The sequence below is a fragment of the Amphibalanus amphitrite genome, unplaced genomic scaffold, assembly GCF_019059575.1.
Source record: "Amphibalanus amphitrite isolate SeventyFive unplaced genomic scaffold, NRLGWU_Aamphi_draft 000027F_arrow, whole genome shotgun sequence".
In the NCBI taxonomy this organism is placed as follows: domain Eukaryota; kingdom Metazoa; phylum Arthropoda; class Thecostraca; order Balanomorpha; family Balanidae; genus Amphibalanus; species Amphibalanus amphitrite.
The window spans coordinates 640,264-658,925 of NW_024881523.1; the positions used below are offsets into that span (position 1 = coordinate 640,264).

General features: G+C 47.6%; 1 protein-coding gene across 1 annotated transcript; it reads right to left on the bottom strand.

The window, feature by feature from the left end:
• Positions 1-5,757: 5,757 nt before the first annotated feature.
• LOC122364237 lies at positions 5,758-10,916 on the bottom strand. Its single transcript, XM_043334435.1, has 2 exons — positions 10,660-10,916; positions 5,758-7,926 (listed from the first exon to the last, which is right to left on the bottom strand). The coding sequence occupies exon 2, from the start codon at positions 7,884-7,886 to the stop codon at positions 6,444-6,446; it is 1,443 nt and encodes a 480-aa protein (XP_043190370.1). The 5' UTR covers positions 7,887-7,926; positions 10,660-10,916; the 3' UTR covers positions 5,758-6,443.
• Between the last annotated feature and the right edge of the window lie 7,746 nt (positions 10,917-18,662).

Consider the following 18,662-nt stretch of genomic DNA (forward strand, 5'->3'; position numbering starts at 1 on the left):
TGCTGCAAACTTGTTTGTTGAAAAAGTGTCATTTTTTAACAAGAAATTTTGAAAAATATTTAGAAAAACGTTGTGGGGCAGGGTCGTGTATGCACTGCCTAGAGGCACATTCGTGCATTTTTTTTCGTTTTTGCGATTTATAACTTTATCTGTAGGTTTCACTAATGACGCTCGCCTGACTTAGTCTCGGCTGCTTGCGACGTCGTGACAAGTGATTCACGCGACCTTGGCGAGGTCACGGAGGCCGGCAGCTGGTACATTCTTGTTGGCCAGCCCATTCTTTCTAGTTCTTCATATGTTGTGCAATGCATTCTTGTCGAAAGGAATCAAGTGAAATGACCCCCTGCCAATTTCTTTTGGTAACTTTCTGGTAATGCCCGGTAATTGCTCGAACTTTGCAGGGTGCACGGAAGTGCCCCACCCCTTGCACGAAAGTACCCCATTGTATTTACATTTAAGAGCGATCCACATACGATGTGCGTGGCGATTACTGCTCATTACCATGGGTGGGGCAGTTTCGTGCAAACGTTCAGAGTTATTAAAAGTTATTTTTTCTAATAGAATCAATAATTTTAGAGGATAACTCTTAAAGAGGAAAATATCTGCAATACCTAGTTCCTTTCCATACTACCCCCCCCCCCCTGACCGGAAAAGTTCATGTTGCATATCAATCGATCCGTATTGATGACCCAATCACATTCTAGGTGTTATTGTACGTCAAAAGTTATTGTCGATAAGTTACTGATGAATTTTATGTTATGATATAATACATATGCTTTCTTTAGTAGTCGCTCGTCATCAGCTGTGCCCCATGTTCATTGCATATGAGCATAATGGTCATGTTTCCGTAGGCAAATATATTGTGTTTTGACATTTTTCAAACCAGGAGGCATTTGCAACTTTCCCTATTGCCCTACCTAATGGTGACTGGTGAGGTCACAAATCTGGCCTGACCCCAGGTCACAAATATGAGAAATCCAAGATATTCCTACGAATTGATGTTACTGATACCTCACTGCTCACGGGAGCACCAAGTTTTAAACGAATGGGATATTAGCTGTAGGAATGACACCATCGCAAAGATTGTTGAAGGCTGATAGTTGCTTAACCCTATTCCTGGCGGGGGGGGCCTCAGGAGCCCCCCCCCCTGAGGTTTTTTGGTTATTTCTCCCAAACGCTTTGAGCTAGGAAGCTCAAATTTTCTGACTTTTCCTAAAAGGCTTCTACGCAACATGTCTGAAAATTTTGAGTTGATCTGACCTCAGGTCAGGTCACCAGAGGCGGTTTGGTGACCCTACCTCAGAAAAGTTTGCAATCACGCCAGAGCTAGAGTTTTTGACCGATCAATTTCTTCTCTTCAGGCTTTAGTTAGGGTACCAGTATGTGCAATTTGTATATCTCGGAATTTTGATATCGGTGACCTAAGGTCAGGTCAGTTTCGCGACCTCCTCATTATAAGTCAATGGGGGAAAAAACGGGTCGGAATGGCCCCATATACCATACATGACTTCATATACGATCAACCTTCACTACCTTGAGGTCTGTTTTGCTGTTGGGCAGCTGTGAGGTCATGTGACGTCATCAAAGGTCACCAAAGGTTTTTGGCCAATAACTCCGTACAGGAACAAGATACAGAAGCGTGGATGATCTCATTGTGTTCAGCTCGTCAAGACGCATCGAATGATATACATGATGACCTCGAGGTCACGTGACCTGAGGTCAACCTTTGACCTTGACCTTTCGAGGTCAACATATATATCATTCGATGCGGATTGACGAGAGGATCACGATGATGCCCTTAGTTTGTTCCTATCTTGACTAATTCGAAAGTTATTCGAGAAAAACGCTCTCCATATCTAGCGCCGCCATTTTGACTTTTTCGACCCCTGTGACGTCATCTTTGACCTGACCTGAAAATGACCTTAGTAAAAATTGTAGATCTTGACCGTGCGTATCCGATGCCGTTTACCGTTTGTCGCTGCGATGTGTAGTTTTTGAGATCTGAAGGGGGGGGGGCGAATCGGCCCCCCCCCCCCCGCCAGTTTCTTGTCCCGGCGGAGCCCGCCAGGAACAGGGTTAACCCGCGCCGTGCAGCGTGCTGCCTAGTCGAGTTTTCCGTGTCGTGCGGGGGGGGGGGGGTTGTCACGTCCCCCGTCCAACTCCTCCTGGGCCATGTAGCTACATGGCATTCGAAAGAGCGTCAAAAATAATAACAGAAAAAAATCGTTTTTTTTAGATCAGGTCAAAGGTCATGTCACCAGAGGTCATTAAAGGTAAAATTTTGCCTATTTCAACAGTTTTCGAAACACCCAACGCATAACGCGGGAACCAATAGAGTTACAGCGCCGCGGAAAAGGGCATTCGGTAACTCCTTTAACGCTCTTTCGCCAGCATGTCCTCAAATTTGACCTCGTGTCAACGTTTTAGCCCCCAGAGGCCAAAACCTCTAAAAATAACCGTTTTACAAAAAAAAAATGTTTTTCAGTAATCACTATTGACTCAAGAGACCCACGACATTACTTTTTCCCGCATTGTGTTCCTCCCGTCGAGACACGTCGAATTAACTATACCTAAGTTGATCTTGACAGGTCATTTGGAAAATTTGACCTCAAGTCAAGGTCATGACATGACCGAAAAGGGTGTTGCTGCATATTAGTCGGTCCGTATCGTCGAGCTGAACACATCTGACTCGAGCCTTTTAACTTTTTCTGAGGCAAGGTCACTTGACGTGAGCTAGGGTGACCTGACCTTGAACGACGGGGGTCTGAAATTTTCACATGTGCGGAAAGGATGTATGAACACTGAACAGGTTTACCGAAAACGGCGACCCCCAGCACGGCGCAGGTTAACTTAATCTGTGACCTAATCTTAAGTGACCTAGGTTCAAACATTTCACCGATACAAAACTGCCGCACGATAAAGCTATGCCAAATTAGTGGTGCTTCGCACCGATTTTTTTCACCTACAAAAGCAAAAACCAGTATAACGCCTTTTGGGGCGACAAACGGAGCGAGCGAGAGGGTGGGCCTTGCACGTGCGAAATTTCGAGGGGGTACCTCCAACTGACTTGTGCACGGCACATTACTAACCGGTCTCTAGCGATGTGCCAAATTTGAGCACAATCGGCCCAGCCGTTCTCGAGATCTGCAAGCGGCACCCTGCACGTGCGCACGTGCAAAATGGGTCCCAACTGACTTGTGCACGGCACCCTACTAACTGGTCCCTAACCGTGTACCAAATTTGAGCGCCATCGGTCCAGCCGTTCTCGAGATCTGGAAACGACCCCTGCACGTGCGCACGTGCAGCAGCACCCCAACTCTGGCACATGGATATGCAGTGCCTAGTGGGTGCCTACCTGCATGCCAACTTTCAGCGCAATCGGCCAAGTAGTTACCAAGATATTGCAACAATTACAAAACTGACACCTCTTCGTTTTGCACGTGGCAGTTGGCACGTGCATAAGAGGTCACCGACACGCATCGGGAATAGTCCAATACTTGGTAGAAGGAATGAAGCTACCCTACAAAAATTACCGCGTGTAAATCGGTCAAGTGGTTGCTGAGATATAAGCCTCGCAAAAGCGTCCGCACGGCCGGCCGCTCATACTCAGAAATTTCTACCTTTAAAGACCTTTGGCAATGGATGATATCTAAGTAAAGACTCCGCTCGCTTCGCTCGCTCCGTAATAAGAGATATACTGGAGTGTTCCCATAGCCCCCCCCTCGGGTGATTTAAAGGAAATTGTGATATTTACTTGTTGTAGCACTTGCTATATGTAAGGCATAGGTAGGTTCCATGAGAAAAACACTTTTGTGGCCTCCTTACAATGAAATACCAAATGATGACATAATGAAATAATTATTGATGATTTCGACCACAGGTCAAAATCAAAATAAGCCAGACAGAACTTTTGTGATCAAAATAAGCCAGACAGAACTTTTGTGATCAAAATAAGCCAGACAGAACTTTTGTGATCAAAATAAGCCAGACAGAAATAAGCCGACAAAAGTTCTGTCTGGCTGATTTTGATAATGACATGTGGTCGAAATCATCAATAATTATTTCATTATGTCATCATTTGGTATTTCATTGTAAGGAGGCCATTTAAAAGTGTCTTTTTTTTTCTCATAGAAATTGAGATATCATTGAAAAATGTTAAAACGCCGGCTTGGGTTATTTTTTAGCGTATTCTATTTTATTTATTTACCCAGACACGGACAAACTTTAGGTACTTATCTGTATGGGCTGCTCGGCTACTGTCAAAAGAAAAGTGGCGAGGTCAATGACCTGACCTTACACTTAAAATGACCGAGCCGGGGAGGGGAGTGAGCCTGAACACTATAGCCAACGGAAGAAAAAGTACTTTTCGTTTTTCACCTGTGTAGGTATATCCATAGATAAAAAAGTCGTGAGTATGAAAGCAATGCCAAACGAAAGGTCTCAGCGACGCGTTCTAAAAACCTGACCGCTAGGGAGTGGCACCATCCCCTTCGAGCGGGGGAAATTGTACGTTTCGGCTCAGAAGTGAAAGTAAATCGCCCACGAATGAGTCATGCATAAGTACTTGCTGCCATTCACCATGGGCATGCTTTCACAGAGTGTTAATTAGTTCCGTAACCAGCTTCATCAGTCGACTGGTAAGGTAATGTATTAACCGACAATAGCGACACTTATGGCGTAATGACCAGTATTTCTTCCATTTTATGTCATGTTTAGCTCTTCACAAGAAGGATCGTGATGTCACGCGGAAAAACTCATCGCAACAGGCGCAATGTTTGTGATGCTTTTCATTGGCTTCGATCTGAAAGCGCAGGAGGCATTTAAGCGGAATTCGTTAAGTCGGTCTTCCTGGGGAAGTTCCCATTGTGTGGCGAATTTTCGTGAAAGTGCCATCGAGCGTTGACGTGAGGTGGCTGCAGCGGGCCGGCCGGGCAGCGCGCCATAACGGGTGCTGCAGACAATAGCCGACATCTGGCACACAGGGCCGCGCCGCGCCGCACCGGGCTGTCCTTGGCCGGCGGCGCTGCTCGAGGAAAACACGACCGGCAGGAGCGCCGCTCGGTAGCCATCGTCCCCCAACATCGGCCCGCCGAACAAATGGCGTGCCACCTCGGATTTCCGGACATGCTCGCCGATGCTAATGGATCACCGCTTTTCTCGCTTAAACAATTTACCTTTTTAACCGGGGCAGATATTTCGTGTGTGACATGCAAGACATGCCTCTTCTTTGCCAGCCGCATGGATAAATTAAACACGAAGCAGTTGAAGAAACAAACAGGTGAACATGACAGTTTGCTAAAAGCTGTTAACATCGCTCAGCACGACTAAACGTTGACTTTATTCGGCACGAAAGACAGCAGAGAATGCTCGGCTACGATTGCGCTTCAGTTATGAGCGGCGTGACAGGAGGGCTGCATCGATCAAATGTAACGCGCACTGTGCTGCGTCCTTTGGACCGGGGTCATGTTTAACTCGGCACAAAGTATTTGTGGCATGGATCGTGAGCTATTTTATGCGTAAATAATCGATCCTTAAACGTCCATTGATTCGGCAGTTATCAAAATTTTGAGCTAACTGACTTAGTTACGAAAAGGATTAACAAATGTGTTCTCAAATCGGCAGCAACGAATCTCCGAGATGGGCATCGAAAGCTTATCAGGTCCGCTGTGCCTGCAACTCGTTTTCCGCCGTCATATAAATGTTTCTCAAATATGCATAAACTGCTCATGTATCGATCATCGTTGCACAAAAACAATCTAACATTCAATAGCGAAAGTGTATGTACCATTGCAATGGTGATGTCTATAGCTTAGCACATCATAAACATCTCGTATAAACAAAAGACGACGGCGGGAAAGGTTCTGCGATGCAGTGAGCTCAGGTCCTACACATGGATGATAAACATTCAGCGACACTTCATAGGAACTCCCATTTCCCAACTTTCCAGGCAGCACAGCCTCAAACAGAGTCGACAATTTATGTGATGCTTATTTGAAAGGTAACGTTGAAAGTAAGCGAACGCTGTTAGTAGCAAAGCTATTAGTTCGCTGATGTGGAAGGCGCGGTGCAGCTCTAGAGTCTAATAATCTAACCCTCCCACGAGCTAGCTAACATCAGCAGTGTCACTCCTAAATCGATTTCCATCTTCCTTCGTGTTCGTGGCACAAGCAGCATCCGGATCCGTTTAAAAAATCACTTATATCCAAAGTAAGACCACGTGATTGAAGCATGAATTAAAAGCAACTACCTACGCTTGTTTTTCCCTTCTTATCAGGAAAAGCGCAATAAGAAAATCCGTCCTCAACTACCCTGTATTTCATTAGGTGTTCGCCATCAGTCTACCAACAGGATGTGCAGAACACCTTATTGGCTTGCGGCTCGTCCTGTCAACAAACTACCACGACTCGCGACTTCATCTGCCTTTCGAAGGTGCACTCGGGCGACTACTGCGTGCCAGCCAGCTGGAGCATGACCCGGTTGAAGAAGGCGTCCAGGTTGTGGCCGGGCCCGGCGCCGGCGATCAGCCGCTGCCCGGTAGGTGAGGTGAGCGCCGTCACCTGGCGACCGTCGATGTTGGCGCTGACCACCGACGAGCCATCCGAGGACTGCACCACGTTCACCAGCCGGCCGTCGATGAACGTGCTGAACACCACCGAGCCGTCGGGGGAGCGCACCAGGCCCAGCCGCTGGCCGTCCGGCGTCTGACTGGTGATCACCGAGCTGCCGTCAGCAGACTGGACCGAAGAGACCCGGTTGGCCCCCTGCTGGCTGTTCAGGACCGAACTCCCGTCCGGTGACTGAACAGAAGAGAAGCGGTTGGCACCTTGCTGGTTGTTGAGAACCGAACTGCCATCATGAGAGTTGACAGAGGAGAAGCGATTGGCGCCTTGCTGGCTGTTCAGAACTGAATTGCCGTCAGAAGACTGGACAGAAGAGAAGCGGTTTGCGCCCTGCCGGCTGTTGAGAACTGAGCCATGACCTGGGGACTGAACGGAGCTAAACTGGTGGCCAGGTCCCCCGAACATTGTGGCAGCTCCATTGGAGTTGCGCGTAAGACGCACATTGCTGAGGCCGTCTTCCTCATTGTCCGAGGAGCTTGACGAGCTGAACCGGTTCCGTTTCTTCCTGGCGATGAGCGGTTTGATGGTGGGGTACAGAGAGGAGGGACCGGTCAGCGCCAGGCCCGAGTCGCCGTCGGTATCGGGGCCGTCACCGAACACAGTGAGCTGCCCGGGGCCGGAGGCGATGATCTCCACGGCTCCGAGACCGGCCTCCGTGACCGGCGGCCCCTGCGGCAGCACCAGCGGCCCGAACGTGGGCCGCGCCCGGTTGGGCAGGTGCGGCACCCGGTTGGGCGGCAGGGTCGGCGGCGGCGTGGGCCGACGGCGCAGCGGCCTTCGCTGGCGGTACGCCGGCCAGTGCGCCGCGTATGCCGACGGCGCCTGCACCGGGCTGGCCTCTGTCGGGCTAACGGGCGGCGCGACCGGGCGCGGGTTCACAAAGGCGCCGAACCGGACGCTGTTTTCCTCCTCCTCACTGGGCTGGTGCCTGGACTGCTGCTGCCGGTGGTGACTGGTGGCGGAGTTTCCGCTGTGCTCCACGTCCCCGAAGTAGCCGGTGTTGACGGAGACGCCGCCGAAGTCGTTGATGGTGACACGGGCCTGGCCGCCGCCCCGGCCGGTCAGCGTGTAGGTGCCCGGCTGCGAGGTGCACTGGGTGGTCTCCACGGTACCCCAGTCGTCGGTGATGTACATACACACCTGGCCGCGGCTGCCCGTCTCGACCTCCACGTGACCGCCGCCGGGCAGGTCGGTGACCATGTTGGCCGAGGCCGTGGCCGCCGTCACTGCCAGCACCATCGCCGCCAACACCCTGCGTCGCCTCATGGCTGAATCTCCGGCTGACGTCACCGACACCGGAATACACCTGGAAATAGTCAAAACACAGCTGTCATGCAAGTGAATCGCACCAGATAGAATGAAGGAAACCGTGGAGTTTTAAAATCCACGGGGAGCCAAAGCACAGTGTTACATAGGTGAATCACATATGAAAGAATGAAAGGAAGCATGGAGGATAAGTCGTTACAGTGTGGAACGTGCGGGAAGCCTATAGTGCGATATCATTTCAGTGAACATCAGCCAGTCACTTGTTGCAGCCAACGGGTATGACGATCATCCTTTGCTAAATGATCCCAATGTAGAACTTTCGACGCTGAGCCTTGAACTCACTAATGACGGCTAGGCTCACCCTTCAATCACGCAATCATCTGTGCTTCATTCAAGCACGCTAGCATTGAAGGGACACGAGTCCTTGCGTGGAACCATATGGCGCTTTTTTGGAAGGTATGTTGTCTGAGGATCGCATCGCTGCAAAATGACACTAATCGAATGGGGCACGTCTGCTCCGCTCAGTTATAACGTGCTTAGCTCCGTTATAATGTGGTGCGTGCCGCGGTTTGAGAAAATTTCGACATTCATAGTTGCGGTCTGTGATGCACACTTAGTTGCATGTTGATGACATTTCATTGTCCTGTATGTGTATTATGCAATACGCAATCCGAGCGATTTTTGGTGGTTCGTCGGTAATATGCACATTGCACGTAGATCCGTAAATAGCAGCATTCGACCTTGCTCTTGAACCCATTGGTCTGTGGTATATGGTAAGTCCTAAGTGTATTATTAGCGAGCGAGCGAGTTCATGCGTGGCTCGGGTAAATAAAAATAAAAGTATGAGCGGACCAAACCGGCTTCGTCACCGTTTTGATAGCCGTAAATTACCGAAGCGGGCAGCCGGTCGACCATGACGCTCCTATGGACCAGATAGTGTCACTCCTTCCACCACATACCTAGCTAGTGATACATGGTGATATCAACTCGCCATGTGGCCATAGCACGGGCACGTGGCACGTGCCGCTGTGCGAGCCGTGCAAAAAGTGCGATATTGCAATAAATTTGCAATGGATCAGTTTGTTTGAACCGGTTGTTTGTATCGATGACCACAATGTTAACAAATTGGTTTTTATCCTTAGCTAAGCAGCGTTTACATGTTATTTGGATTTGCAATGTCTTTGGATATTAAAGACTTAATAGGCAGTCTTCAAATTTGCTGAGAAAGGCATCATATGGTATTTTGTAAGAAAATTTTGACCAGCTTTCACAATTCACATGACAATGCAGTTGTGCTGTCTAAAACAAACTCTTATTTTTACATTTGCATATGACCGAGAGTTCATGTTCCATTCAGACTGAAATGCGCGGAAAAGGAACCCAATTAGGTATACCTACTGTGTGACGTTACATAATAGGCATGCCTAATTCGGTACCGGAAAGAAAGGTTGTCACCGTTAAATATTCCGCTAGGGTGCGAAGGTCAATGGCCAATAATTAGGGATAGGTGAACGAACCAAGTCCCGATAAACTTCGCAGTTCGCTCTGCCAAGAGTGGTGTATAAATGTTATCAATTATCACATGCCTACATCATGCAGTTTATATGAAGCTAAGATAATACAAATATACCTCAAATGTATATCATTGTTTAGATCTTATTTCGGCAAAAAATATTTAACTAGGATTTTGTGCAGCTTAGCCGCATCATCTGAGGTGCGCTCCATCAATACTGAGCATGCTGAGTACCGTCTCGCAAGATTGAAAATGATATGCAGGTGTGGAAATAAAGAAGTCTGCGGACCAGCCAAGTGACATGCAACAGTAAAGGTGCGCAGTGTTTCGCTACATTGATTTCTTATCGATGTAGTTAAAACGAAGACGGTAACAAAAATCAGAAAGGTATAGCAAACACACTCTTTTATCATTGTCTTCATAGCGCATTGCGTGAACTATAATACTGCAAAATTGGAAATCTAACATCAGGACTTAAGGTGATGTGTAGGATAAACAGGATAAGCCGTGGTGCTTCGGTCGATTGGGAATCCACAAATCCAAGCGGAAGCAAGGTATCATTGTGCGAAAGGTGAAGGGAAGGACGGGATCGCTGATTTCTTGTTATAGGTACATTACTCGATGCTTGCAAGTTGCACTTTTACCTATCGACTCACGGACAGCATACACCTTCCAGATCAAATGACAAGTTTATTGCTGATCATCAACAACTGTGTAATTGCAAATTAAGCCGAAATGAGAGCTGTTCACCAACACAAAGGCACGTTGACGTAAACTAGACGGGAAAGCCATGTCGAATATAATCAGGCGGGCCCAGTGTAAGGTGAGCGACATTTTATTTTTCACACAAAGTGTGAGTTGTGACGCGATGCTTCTTGGCAGGAAAATTTGCGATACACATTGAATGATTGTTACTGGTTCATTAGTGTCAAGATCCGGTAACCGCATGATGAAACCAGTGCCTACGAGCGAGAAGCAAGTTAAATACTTGCACTGCCAACTTTATGCATCTCATGTGTCCAACAGTAGTTACCTACAGCTATTCACGAAAGAGGACTGACCCAGCTCACCATCCAAAAAACATTTTGCATCTTCCGACCCTCATTTCCACGTCTTCTAACCAAAATACTTTTCAGAAGCAACCGTTTTTCCCATATCTCACGGAAATCCCTCAGATATGAATAATTTAGTAAAATCTCTAAAACAAAATATGTATTGTGACGAACGTGATCCACATATTGAAAACTAAATACGTCTCACCTTTCCACCTAGTATGTCGGCTGTCGCTCCTCCGCGCGCTGCAGCAGTCGGTAGTTGCGCTCGGCCGCACGTTCACTGGACGACCGCGCCGGGCGGGTGCACCTCACACTCGGGACGAGCCGGGACTGACGCGGCGCGGCGGCACCCCTCTGCTGCAGTACTGGACGAGCTGTCAGGGTGACCCGGCGCGCCGCCGACGTCGCGTGACGACCACCGCGGCCTGTCGGCCCAGGCCGGCTCACCAGCCCTCCTCAGGGGCCATCCGCGGCCGGGGGAAAGGATTACAGCGCTTCTGCACAGCCTAGATAATTCGGTTTCTACCACTTGTTTGACTGAAGTTTAACGACGAATTGGTAGTTATAGGTATGTTTACCTTTTGGAAGGCCACTTTCGGATAACCTTTGGAATGCGGCTACCGTAACGTTCCCACCACGCACTGAAGTGATTGTAAACTGATCGTCGAATGACATTGTGACGCACTGTTGAACGCCGGAAATTAATTGTTGGCATTGCAGCAGTGACAGCCGCTTGTACATACCTACTGTGCTATCGAACATAATCGTACCTACTTATACTTTGACATAAGCGGTTGGAAGTTTGGAAAGATGCTGCAGCATTGGTTGCTGCGCTGACGCACCCTCATAAATGTAATGAATTTGCTTCTAAGCTCAAATAAATTATAAGTTCATGAATTGAATCATGAACATAGTTTCTAAGTACCAAGCGTAGACCTCTGGACAGTGGTGCTGCGCAATAAATCCATAACTCCATGATAATTTAAGGTCATGCATCTTTTCTCATCATCAAATCACATAATAGGCATGATATTGTCGTATCACATAAACATGTAAGTCGTACCTATCACGTAAGAATGATATCGTTGAGACTTCAGACGACTGTGTTTGAAAAAGTATATTCCCACGATGTCCACTGTCCAGCCTGATTTCTATAACCGCCGGGCCTGCAGTGCACATACTTGTCCGCTTAGCAACTTATTGTGACCCCACACCGTCCACCAGGTAAATGCTGACAGGAAATGCACATGATCGATGTAATACCACTGTCGTACATAGGTGCGTGAAATGAAGTTCATACGATGGTGCATAGCTCGTCGCGTGATATCGTGCTCGGCTAGGATTTTTCCCCGATGGCAGTATTGTCATGAACTCTGCAAAGCCTGTTGCTAGAACTGTATGGATAAAATTAAGAAACCGGTATCGGTGCCTCCCGATCGGCGCTTTATTGGGGCGGCTTAGAATGGGTCTCCGGAGCCCAGGCATGAATGCTGATCAAACGCCGTCCTTCAATGACGACGGAGTCGAGAGTCTGATATATCCCTGTTCAAGGACAGCGGGCGAATCGAATATGATGAAAACGATTGACTCGCTAACAACGCCGTTTTCTGAATAGAAGATTATTGTTTCGTATGTTCGAACAAATCTGATCGCGCTATTCCCTTCCAGTACCTATAATCTATTGAACATCGCCGCAGTGTTATCGGTTATAAGCTGGTTGAGCCGACATTTAGCCATCAATCCGGCAGAGTCATGCGATTCCTAGCTGGTGGATCAGGGGCTCAGGCTGGGGTAAAAGTGTCGCCGATCTGACATGTTGGCAAGGTTGCCGTCGAAGTGCTGTCAGTTTGTCGTGGGCGTGCGGCGCGCTGCTGACGACGTCACAGCGGGAGAAGCTCACTTCATTGTGCCGCTCCCTTCTTCACAACGTCACGTGGATGCAATGATAGGGCATGTTTACACGTATAACGAAATGGATCTTGTTTGGAGCCAGGGTCAGCTGTTTGGCTGCAGTTCGTCCAGACTGATCGTTTGCCGTTGGAAAAACCCAGTCGTAGTGTTAGGGGTGCAACAAGAGGTGCAGCATGTCGCATGTCACAACTAGCTCGTTACAGACTTTGCAGATTCACATTGCACGGGGCATTATTGATGGTACATATCACCGGTATTTACCACTGCACAGGGCGCGCTGCAGATATTGTCTGGTTAGTGCCCTTATCAGCCAGCATATTTCGGTCATGCACATCGCTTTTCCTATGATCATCATGCCTGCAGTAGCGAAAAACAGGCATTTTGACGATTGGATTATGAAACGACGCGTCACTAGATTGTAGTACAATATGTAGTTGACCTATTGTCACTCCATGGTGATAGCGTGTGTCCTGGCGATCCATGTTGTGATACGGTTTTATTTAAGAGTCATGTTTTGTGGTCCTTACCTATTTCAATTCCACAGTTATTGGCAAATAATCTAAAGTAAGTGCCTAGTTGCAGGCATTCACAAGTAAAAACAATCCTACATTTTTTCCCATGCATAATTATTTGTACCGGTGAAGTACTTGTCTGAACAACGGTATTCAATAAAGGTTTTTACTCAATAACTAAAACACTATTCGTTGGAATTGCGCTTTTTTGTTAAAAAGCACACATGAGTTGTCGAACGGTTAAAGGGACCCTCCCACCTTAACCCTATTAGTGGCAGGCTCCTGGCTACCCCTATTAGTGGCAGGGGGGGGGGCTGTTTACGACCCCCCCTTGATATCTCGAGATCTAGCGGGCCGATTTTCAAAATTCAAACGGCATTCGATTTCGCTCGGCTCCATATCAAAGCATACAAAATCCTATCATACAATCATCAAAACATACAAAATCGTAACATACAACGCGCAAAACCTACAAAACAGGCCGGGTAGGGGACAGTCAAAACATACAAAAGCGCAGCATACAAAATCGTGTCATACAAAACCGCAAGGTACAAAATCGTTTCACACAAAAAGGCAGTGGAAAATTAATGGCATTAATCAAAGTACGCATCATACAAAACCATTTCATATAAATTTACATCATTTCGTCGTCCTTGAGATGTCAATTTTCAGTTGGATCAAAACCTACAATCTCAACTGCGCTTCAAGCGACATCTTTGTTAGAAGTTTGTGTAGTTACGAAATATTCCGCTAGATGCCTCCTCTGTCAAAGCACAGCCAAGCTTTGCACGGCCAGCGTTTTTTGCTTGTTTATACAGTGAGCGCCGGTCTCGGAGCGACGGGGCGTCCCGGTGGCGCCGTCGTCCCCCTCCCTCAGACTGGGCAAGGTCTCCCCTCCCTCGGCAGACGGCGCGGCCCCAGAGGAAACGGCCAAGGCCGTGCCTGACTTACATCCCCGCTCTCTGCGGGCCGGAGAACGAAGTGGCGCTTGGTACATTGAGCAGCATTCTGCTCATTTTGACCATAGCTGCCGGATTATAATTCGTAAATTAAATTGAAAACTGCAAAAGAAATTTAACTGACTTAACCCTCGCCCGTAGAGGGGGGGTTGAACGGACCCCCACCCCATGGTTTCTCGCGAATAACTCGCGTAAAAAGCGGTTGATCGCGATGAAACTTTCAGTACTGTCGAGTCTATCAATCAATTATCAATTAATTAAATTCGAGTATCAATTGTACACTTACCCTTAAAGTTTCATGACCCTGTCCCAAATGAGCCTTGACCTGTGGCCTATTTTTCGAGACCATGTTTGGCCGGAATCGCGATTCGGTGTATGTCGGCTCGTATTAGCCGCGCGTTTGCAGTATTTTTGCGGTTTCAAGCATTCAAACATGTGATATGATGTTGGTCCCATGCATATGGTGGGTGTCAAGGTCACCTGAAGGTCAGGTCAGATTATTAACCTTTGATGACCTAGGTTCACTTCTTCGAGTTTTACATGTTTCTATGCTACTTTTTGGAGCTGGTTACGAATTAAGCAACCATTTGAGCATTTACGAAGTTGTTTTGGTGTCTTCATAACATGTAACGAAGCTGTCAGTAACGGCTGACACGTACTATGTATACCTGGCACTTGGCAGGACGTCTACTGATTGGCCTGACCTGACCTGACCTGGCCTAAATGCATTAAGACATCATCTGTGATCAAAACTAACACGATATTCGTGATCAGCACCCCGAAAAACCCTCATCAACCTCACTTTACGATGTTCTAACAGGTCCCTATTTTCCAGACTTGTGGGTCATTGACCTGACCTGGAAAGTCAACCAATGACCTAGGACCTTAAAATTGGGTATCACCCCGGCTTCCTCTCGTCACGAGCAGCACGCTCGTTTTTTTTTTCTCGAAGCTCTAGCTCGATCAGGGGCCAAACGGCAAGGGGGCGGTCCAACGGACCCGCCCCCCCCCCCTATACGTTCGAGGCTGGCAAAACACCAATACGGGCGAGGGTTAACCCGGCAGTTGCTGGAGTATTTCGCCACACACCACTTGCTGGGTGGGGGTGGGAGGGGAGGGGGTAAACTTTCCCAGCCCATAGCTCGAGAACCCATAGCCCATAGCCCATAGCTCGAGGCGCAGCGAAACGGGCGAGGCAGCAAACAAAATAACGCTACGAGAGGCTTCTGATGAGTACCTTGAAGTGGAGTTCCGAGGTCACAGGTCGGTTCAAGATTATTTTAAATACCTGAAATTAGGCTTTTAATAGCATGGACTTTAAACCTCGAATTGGGCGTCTCTCGTAACAAACTATGTCTCCAACGGACCCCCCCCCCTCCCCCATATACGTTCGCGGCTGACAAAACACCAGTACGAGCGAGGATTATGGACTTATGTGTTTGTATGCTCTTTAAAACCCCTTGCGTCACCGCGTTTTCAGCCGCTAGCATATAATTGCGGGGGGGAGGGGAATTCTGTTGGATCCCCAATCGTTCAGTCTCTAACCGAACTATAGCTTCGCGAAAACATGAACGTCCTACCGTAACTAAAGGAAGCCGATGATACCCGATTTTAAGATCGCCGGTCATTAGTTGGCATTTCATTTCGGGTAAATGACTTAAAAGTCAGGGAAATCGTGTCCTATTTTAACTTTTTAAAATGAGGTTGTTAGTGAGTTTTTTATCGGGGTTCTGATTTCGAATTTCGTGCTAGTTTTGATCAAAGACGATGTATCCGTGCATTTTGGGTAGGTCGGGTCAGGTTAGCTCAACCATAAGGCGTCACCGCCGACATCCAAATGGGTGTTTACCGCCACCAACAGCGTAGTTACACATAAAGATTTGATGTGGACTGTGGAGTTTGTTAATGCAATAAGTGAATGAGAGCTTCACTCCACAAGAAATCGTTCGGGTCGGAGCTTTCAAATTGTATTTACAAAACTTCGTCAGCGAGTCGTAATCGGGTTCAGGGGGTATCGGTCGCAAAATATGTAGCATAGACACTAAAACTATTTCTCACAATGCACAATGGGACCGGAGCGAGAATTAGCGCGACATCGGTACTTTTTCATGTTTCGTGCCCACTTTTCACATGAAAGGGATGATAGAATCATACAAATGGTAGTCGGTGTACTTTCGAAGCAATTCCTGATAAATTCAATTAAATATTCATTAGTCATTTAATCAATTGATATGAATTAATTAATTAATCAGTTGACCTGCGTTGACCTTGACTCGGTTCGGTCACGTGATAAGATGGCATTACCTGCCAGGTCAAGTCATGACGGAACCGGAACTTCCCATAAGCAAATAATGTAGCCACCAAAACCATGATGGGAATCTGATAGCCTGATGGACTATATAACAAATAAAGTGAGGATCAGAAAAGTGTATCAGACACTCCGATAGCAGGTACGGATATTTCCGGACAAAACTTAAATATAGTTGGCATTTGGCAGCCTTGTTCGACTCCTAGGAGGATCTGTCGATCTGTTACTCCCAGCTTCCGGCCGGCTCGTGGTAACCGCGCACGGCCAGCGCCGGCGACCTGAAGTAAAAACAAAAATGCCCCTCATTTTCGATGTAGCAGGCTGAAGCAGCTAAATTATACATTCTCTGAAAGGCAATTGATCGGTAAAGACCATATTGATAAAAGAAGAGCGCGACCTAGCGGGACGTTTTATATCGGCATTCTAGAATGTTTATAACAGCAAAATTAACTCACAATTTTAAAAGCACCTACAAACTTAACATTTGAAGCGTATTTATATATTCCGTTATAAGTTTTTCTTTCCATCGTGAAGCCCATGGTCTAAACTATCAGGTTAGACCCAGAAAATATTGATAAAGCCGTCTAATATACATTTTTTCTTACCTACATTAGCTGCTACTTTTCTCCGTACGAAAACGGGTCTACGATGCTTGTCACATAACTTTGTATTCGGGCTGATGTGGCGCGGACCCTATACACCATGGACGAAAAATATTTGCAGATTCGTGGTCCATGGAATTGGACATTTCTGAACAACGTGGAACAGTCTAACTCAGTTTGGGAAAGGGCGGCAAATCCACCAATGTCACGCTAATTCCGGCCGCGGTCCCATCGTGCAATGGCCCGTCTTTTCAAGTTCAACCCTCACTGTAAACATCCTGTTGAACACATTTACAATGTTTGCTAGGTTAACCCTCGCCGGCACAGGGGAGGGGGGGGGGTTGATGCAACCCCCCCTAAGGTTTTTCGCGAAAAACTCGCATAAAAAGCGGCCGATCGCGACGAAACTTTCTGTACCCTCGCATTGATCAATTTTACACGTTCCCTGAAAATTTCATGACCCTGACCCCAATGACCTTTGACCTGTGACCTCTTTTCCGTGACCATGTTTGGCCGAAATCGCGATTCGGCGTATGTCGGCTCGCATTAGCCGCGCGTTTGCAAGCTTTTCGTGGTTTCAAACGTTCAAACATGTGATTTGATGCTGCTCCCATACATTAGGGTGGGTGTCAAGGTCACCTGAAGGTCAGGTCAGGTCATTGACCTTTGGTGACCTCGGGTGACCTCGGTTCACTTTTTCGAGTTATACATGTTTCTAGGCTAGTTTTTGGAGCTGAATTCGAATTTAACAACCATTTGAACATTTACGAAGTAGTTTTGGTGCCTTCGTAACATGTTACGAAGCTGCCAGAGGCGGTTGACACGTATTACGAATACCCGTCACAACCCCTACCGGTTGACCTGACCTGACCTGACCCGACCTGGTCTAAATGCTTAAAAACATCATCTCTGATCAAAACTAACACGATATTCGTGATCAGCATCCCGGAAAACCACATAGCAGCCACACTTTACGACTTTCTAACAGGTCCCGATTTTCCCGGTTTTCGGGTCATTGACCTGACCTGGAAGGTCACCCAATGACCTAGGACCTTAAAATTGGGTATCATCGGCTTCCTCTCGTGACGGGCAACACGCTCGTTTTTTTTTTCCGCGAAGCTCTAGCTCGATCAGGGGCCAAACGCGAGGGGGGGGGGGCGTACCAACCCCCCCCCCCCCCGTTGTGCCGTCGAAGGACGCAAAATGGCCTGTGCCGGCGAGGGTTAACCACTCAAAAACTGGTTGGTTCACATATGATTTAACCCTCGCCCGTATTGGTGTTTTGCCAGCGTCTAACGTATCGTGCGTTGTTGCTAACGTCACGATTTATATTTGACCTGAGGTCAAATCTAACAACAGCACTCGGAAAGGCCTTTGAAAGAGCTGTTGAATGCGCTTTTCTGTGGCGCTGTAGCTCTATTGGTTCCCGAGTTATGCGTTGAGTGTTTGGGAAAATGTTGAAATAGGCAACATTTTACCTTTGATGACCTCTGGTGACGTGACCTTTGACCCAGGAGCCGAGTTAGACGGGGACTTGAAAACGCCTCCCCCAGCACGACACGGAAAACTTAGGCCATCAGCACGACGCGGGTTAAGTTCGACCCTCGATGTAAACAACACAGCACGATATTTGCTAGCTGAATTACTGAGAAAACTGGTTAGCGCACATTGTATTGAAGATATTTATATTTTCCAAATGTGTTTTAACCCGCGCCCCGCTGGGGGTCCTGGATTTCCACGTCCTGCTGGGGGGGGGGGGGTATTTGGACACCCACTTCTAACTCGACTCCTGGGCCACGTAGCGATACGCGGAAGGCAGCGTTCGAAAGAGCGCCAAAAATAATAACGAAATCACTTCGGTCACTTTTTTGGTCAGGCTAAAGGTCAGGTCACCAGTGGTGAAAGGCAAAATTTCG

What these genes read in the sequence shown, in the direction of transcription:
- LOC122364237 (XM_043334435.1), bottom strand. Translation starts at nt 7,886, where the DNA reads ATGAGGCGACGCAGGGTGTTGGCGGCGATGGTGCTGGCAGTGACGGCG.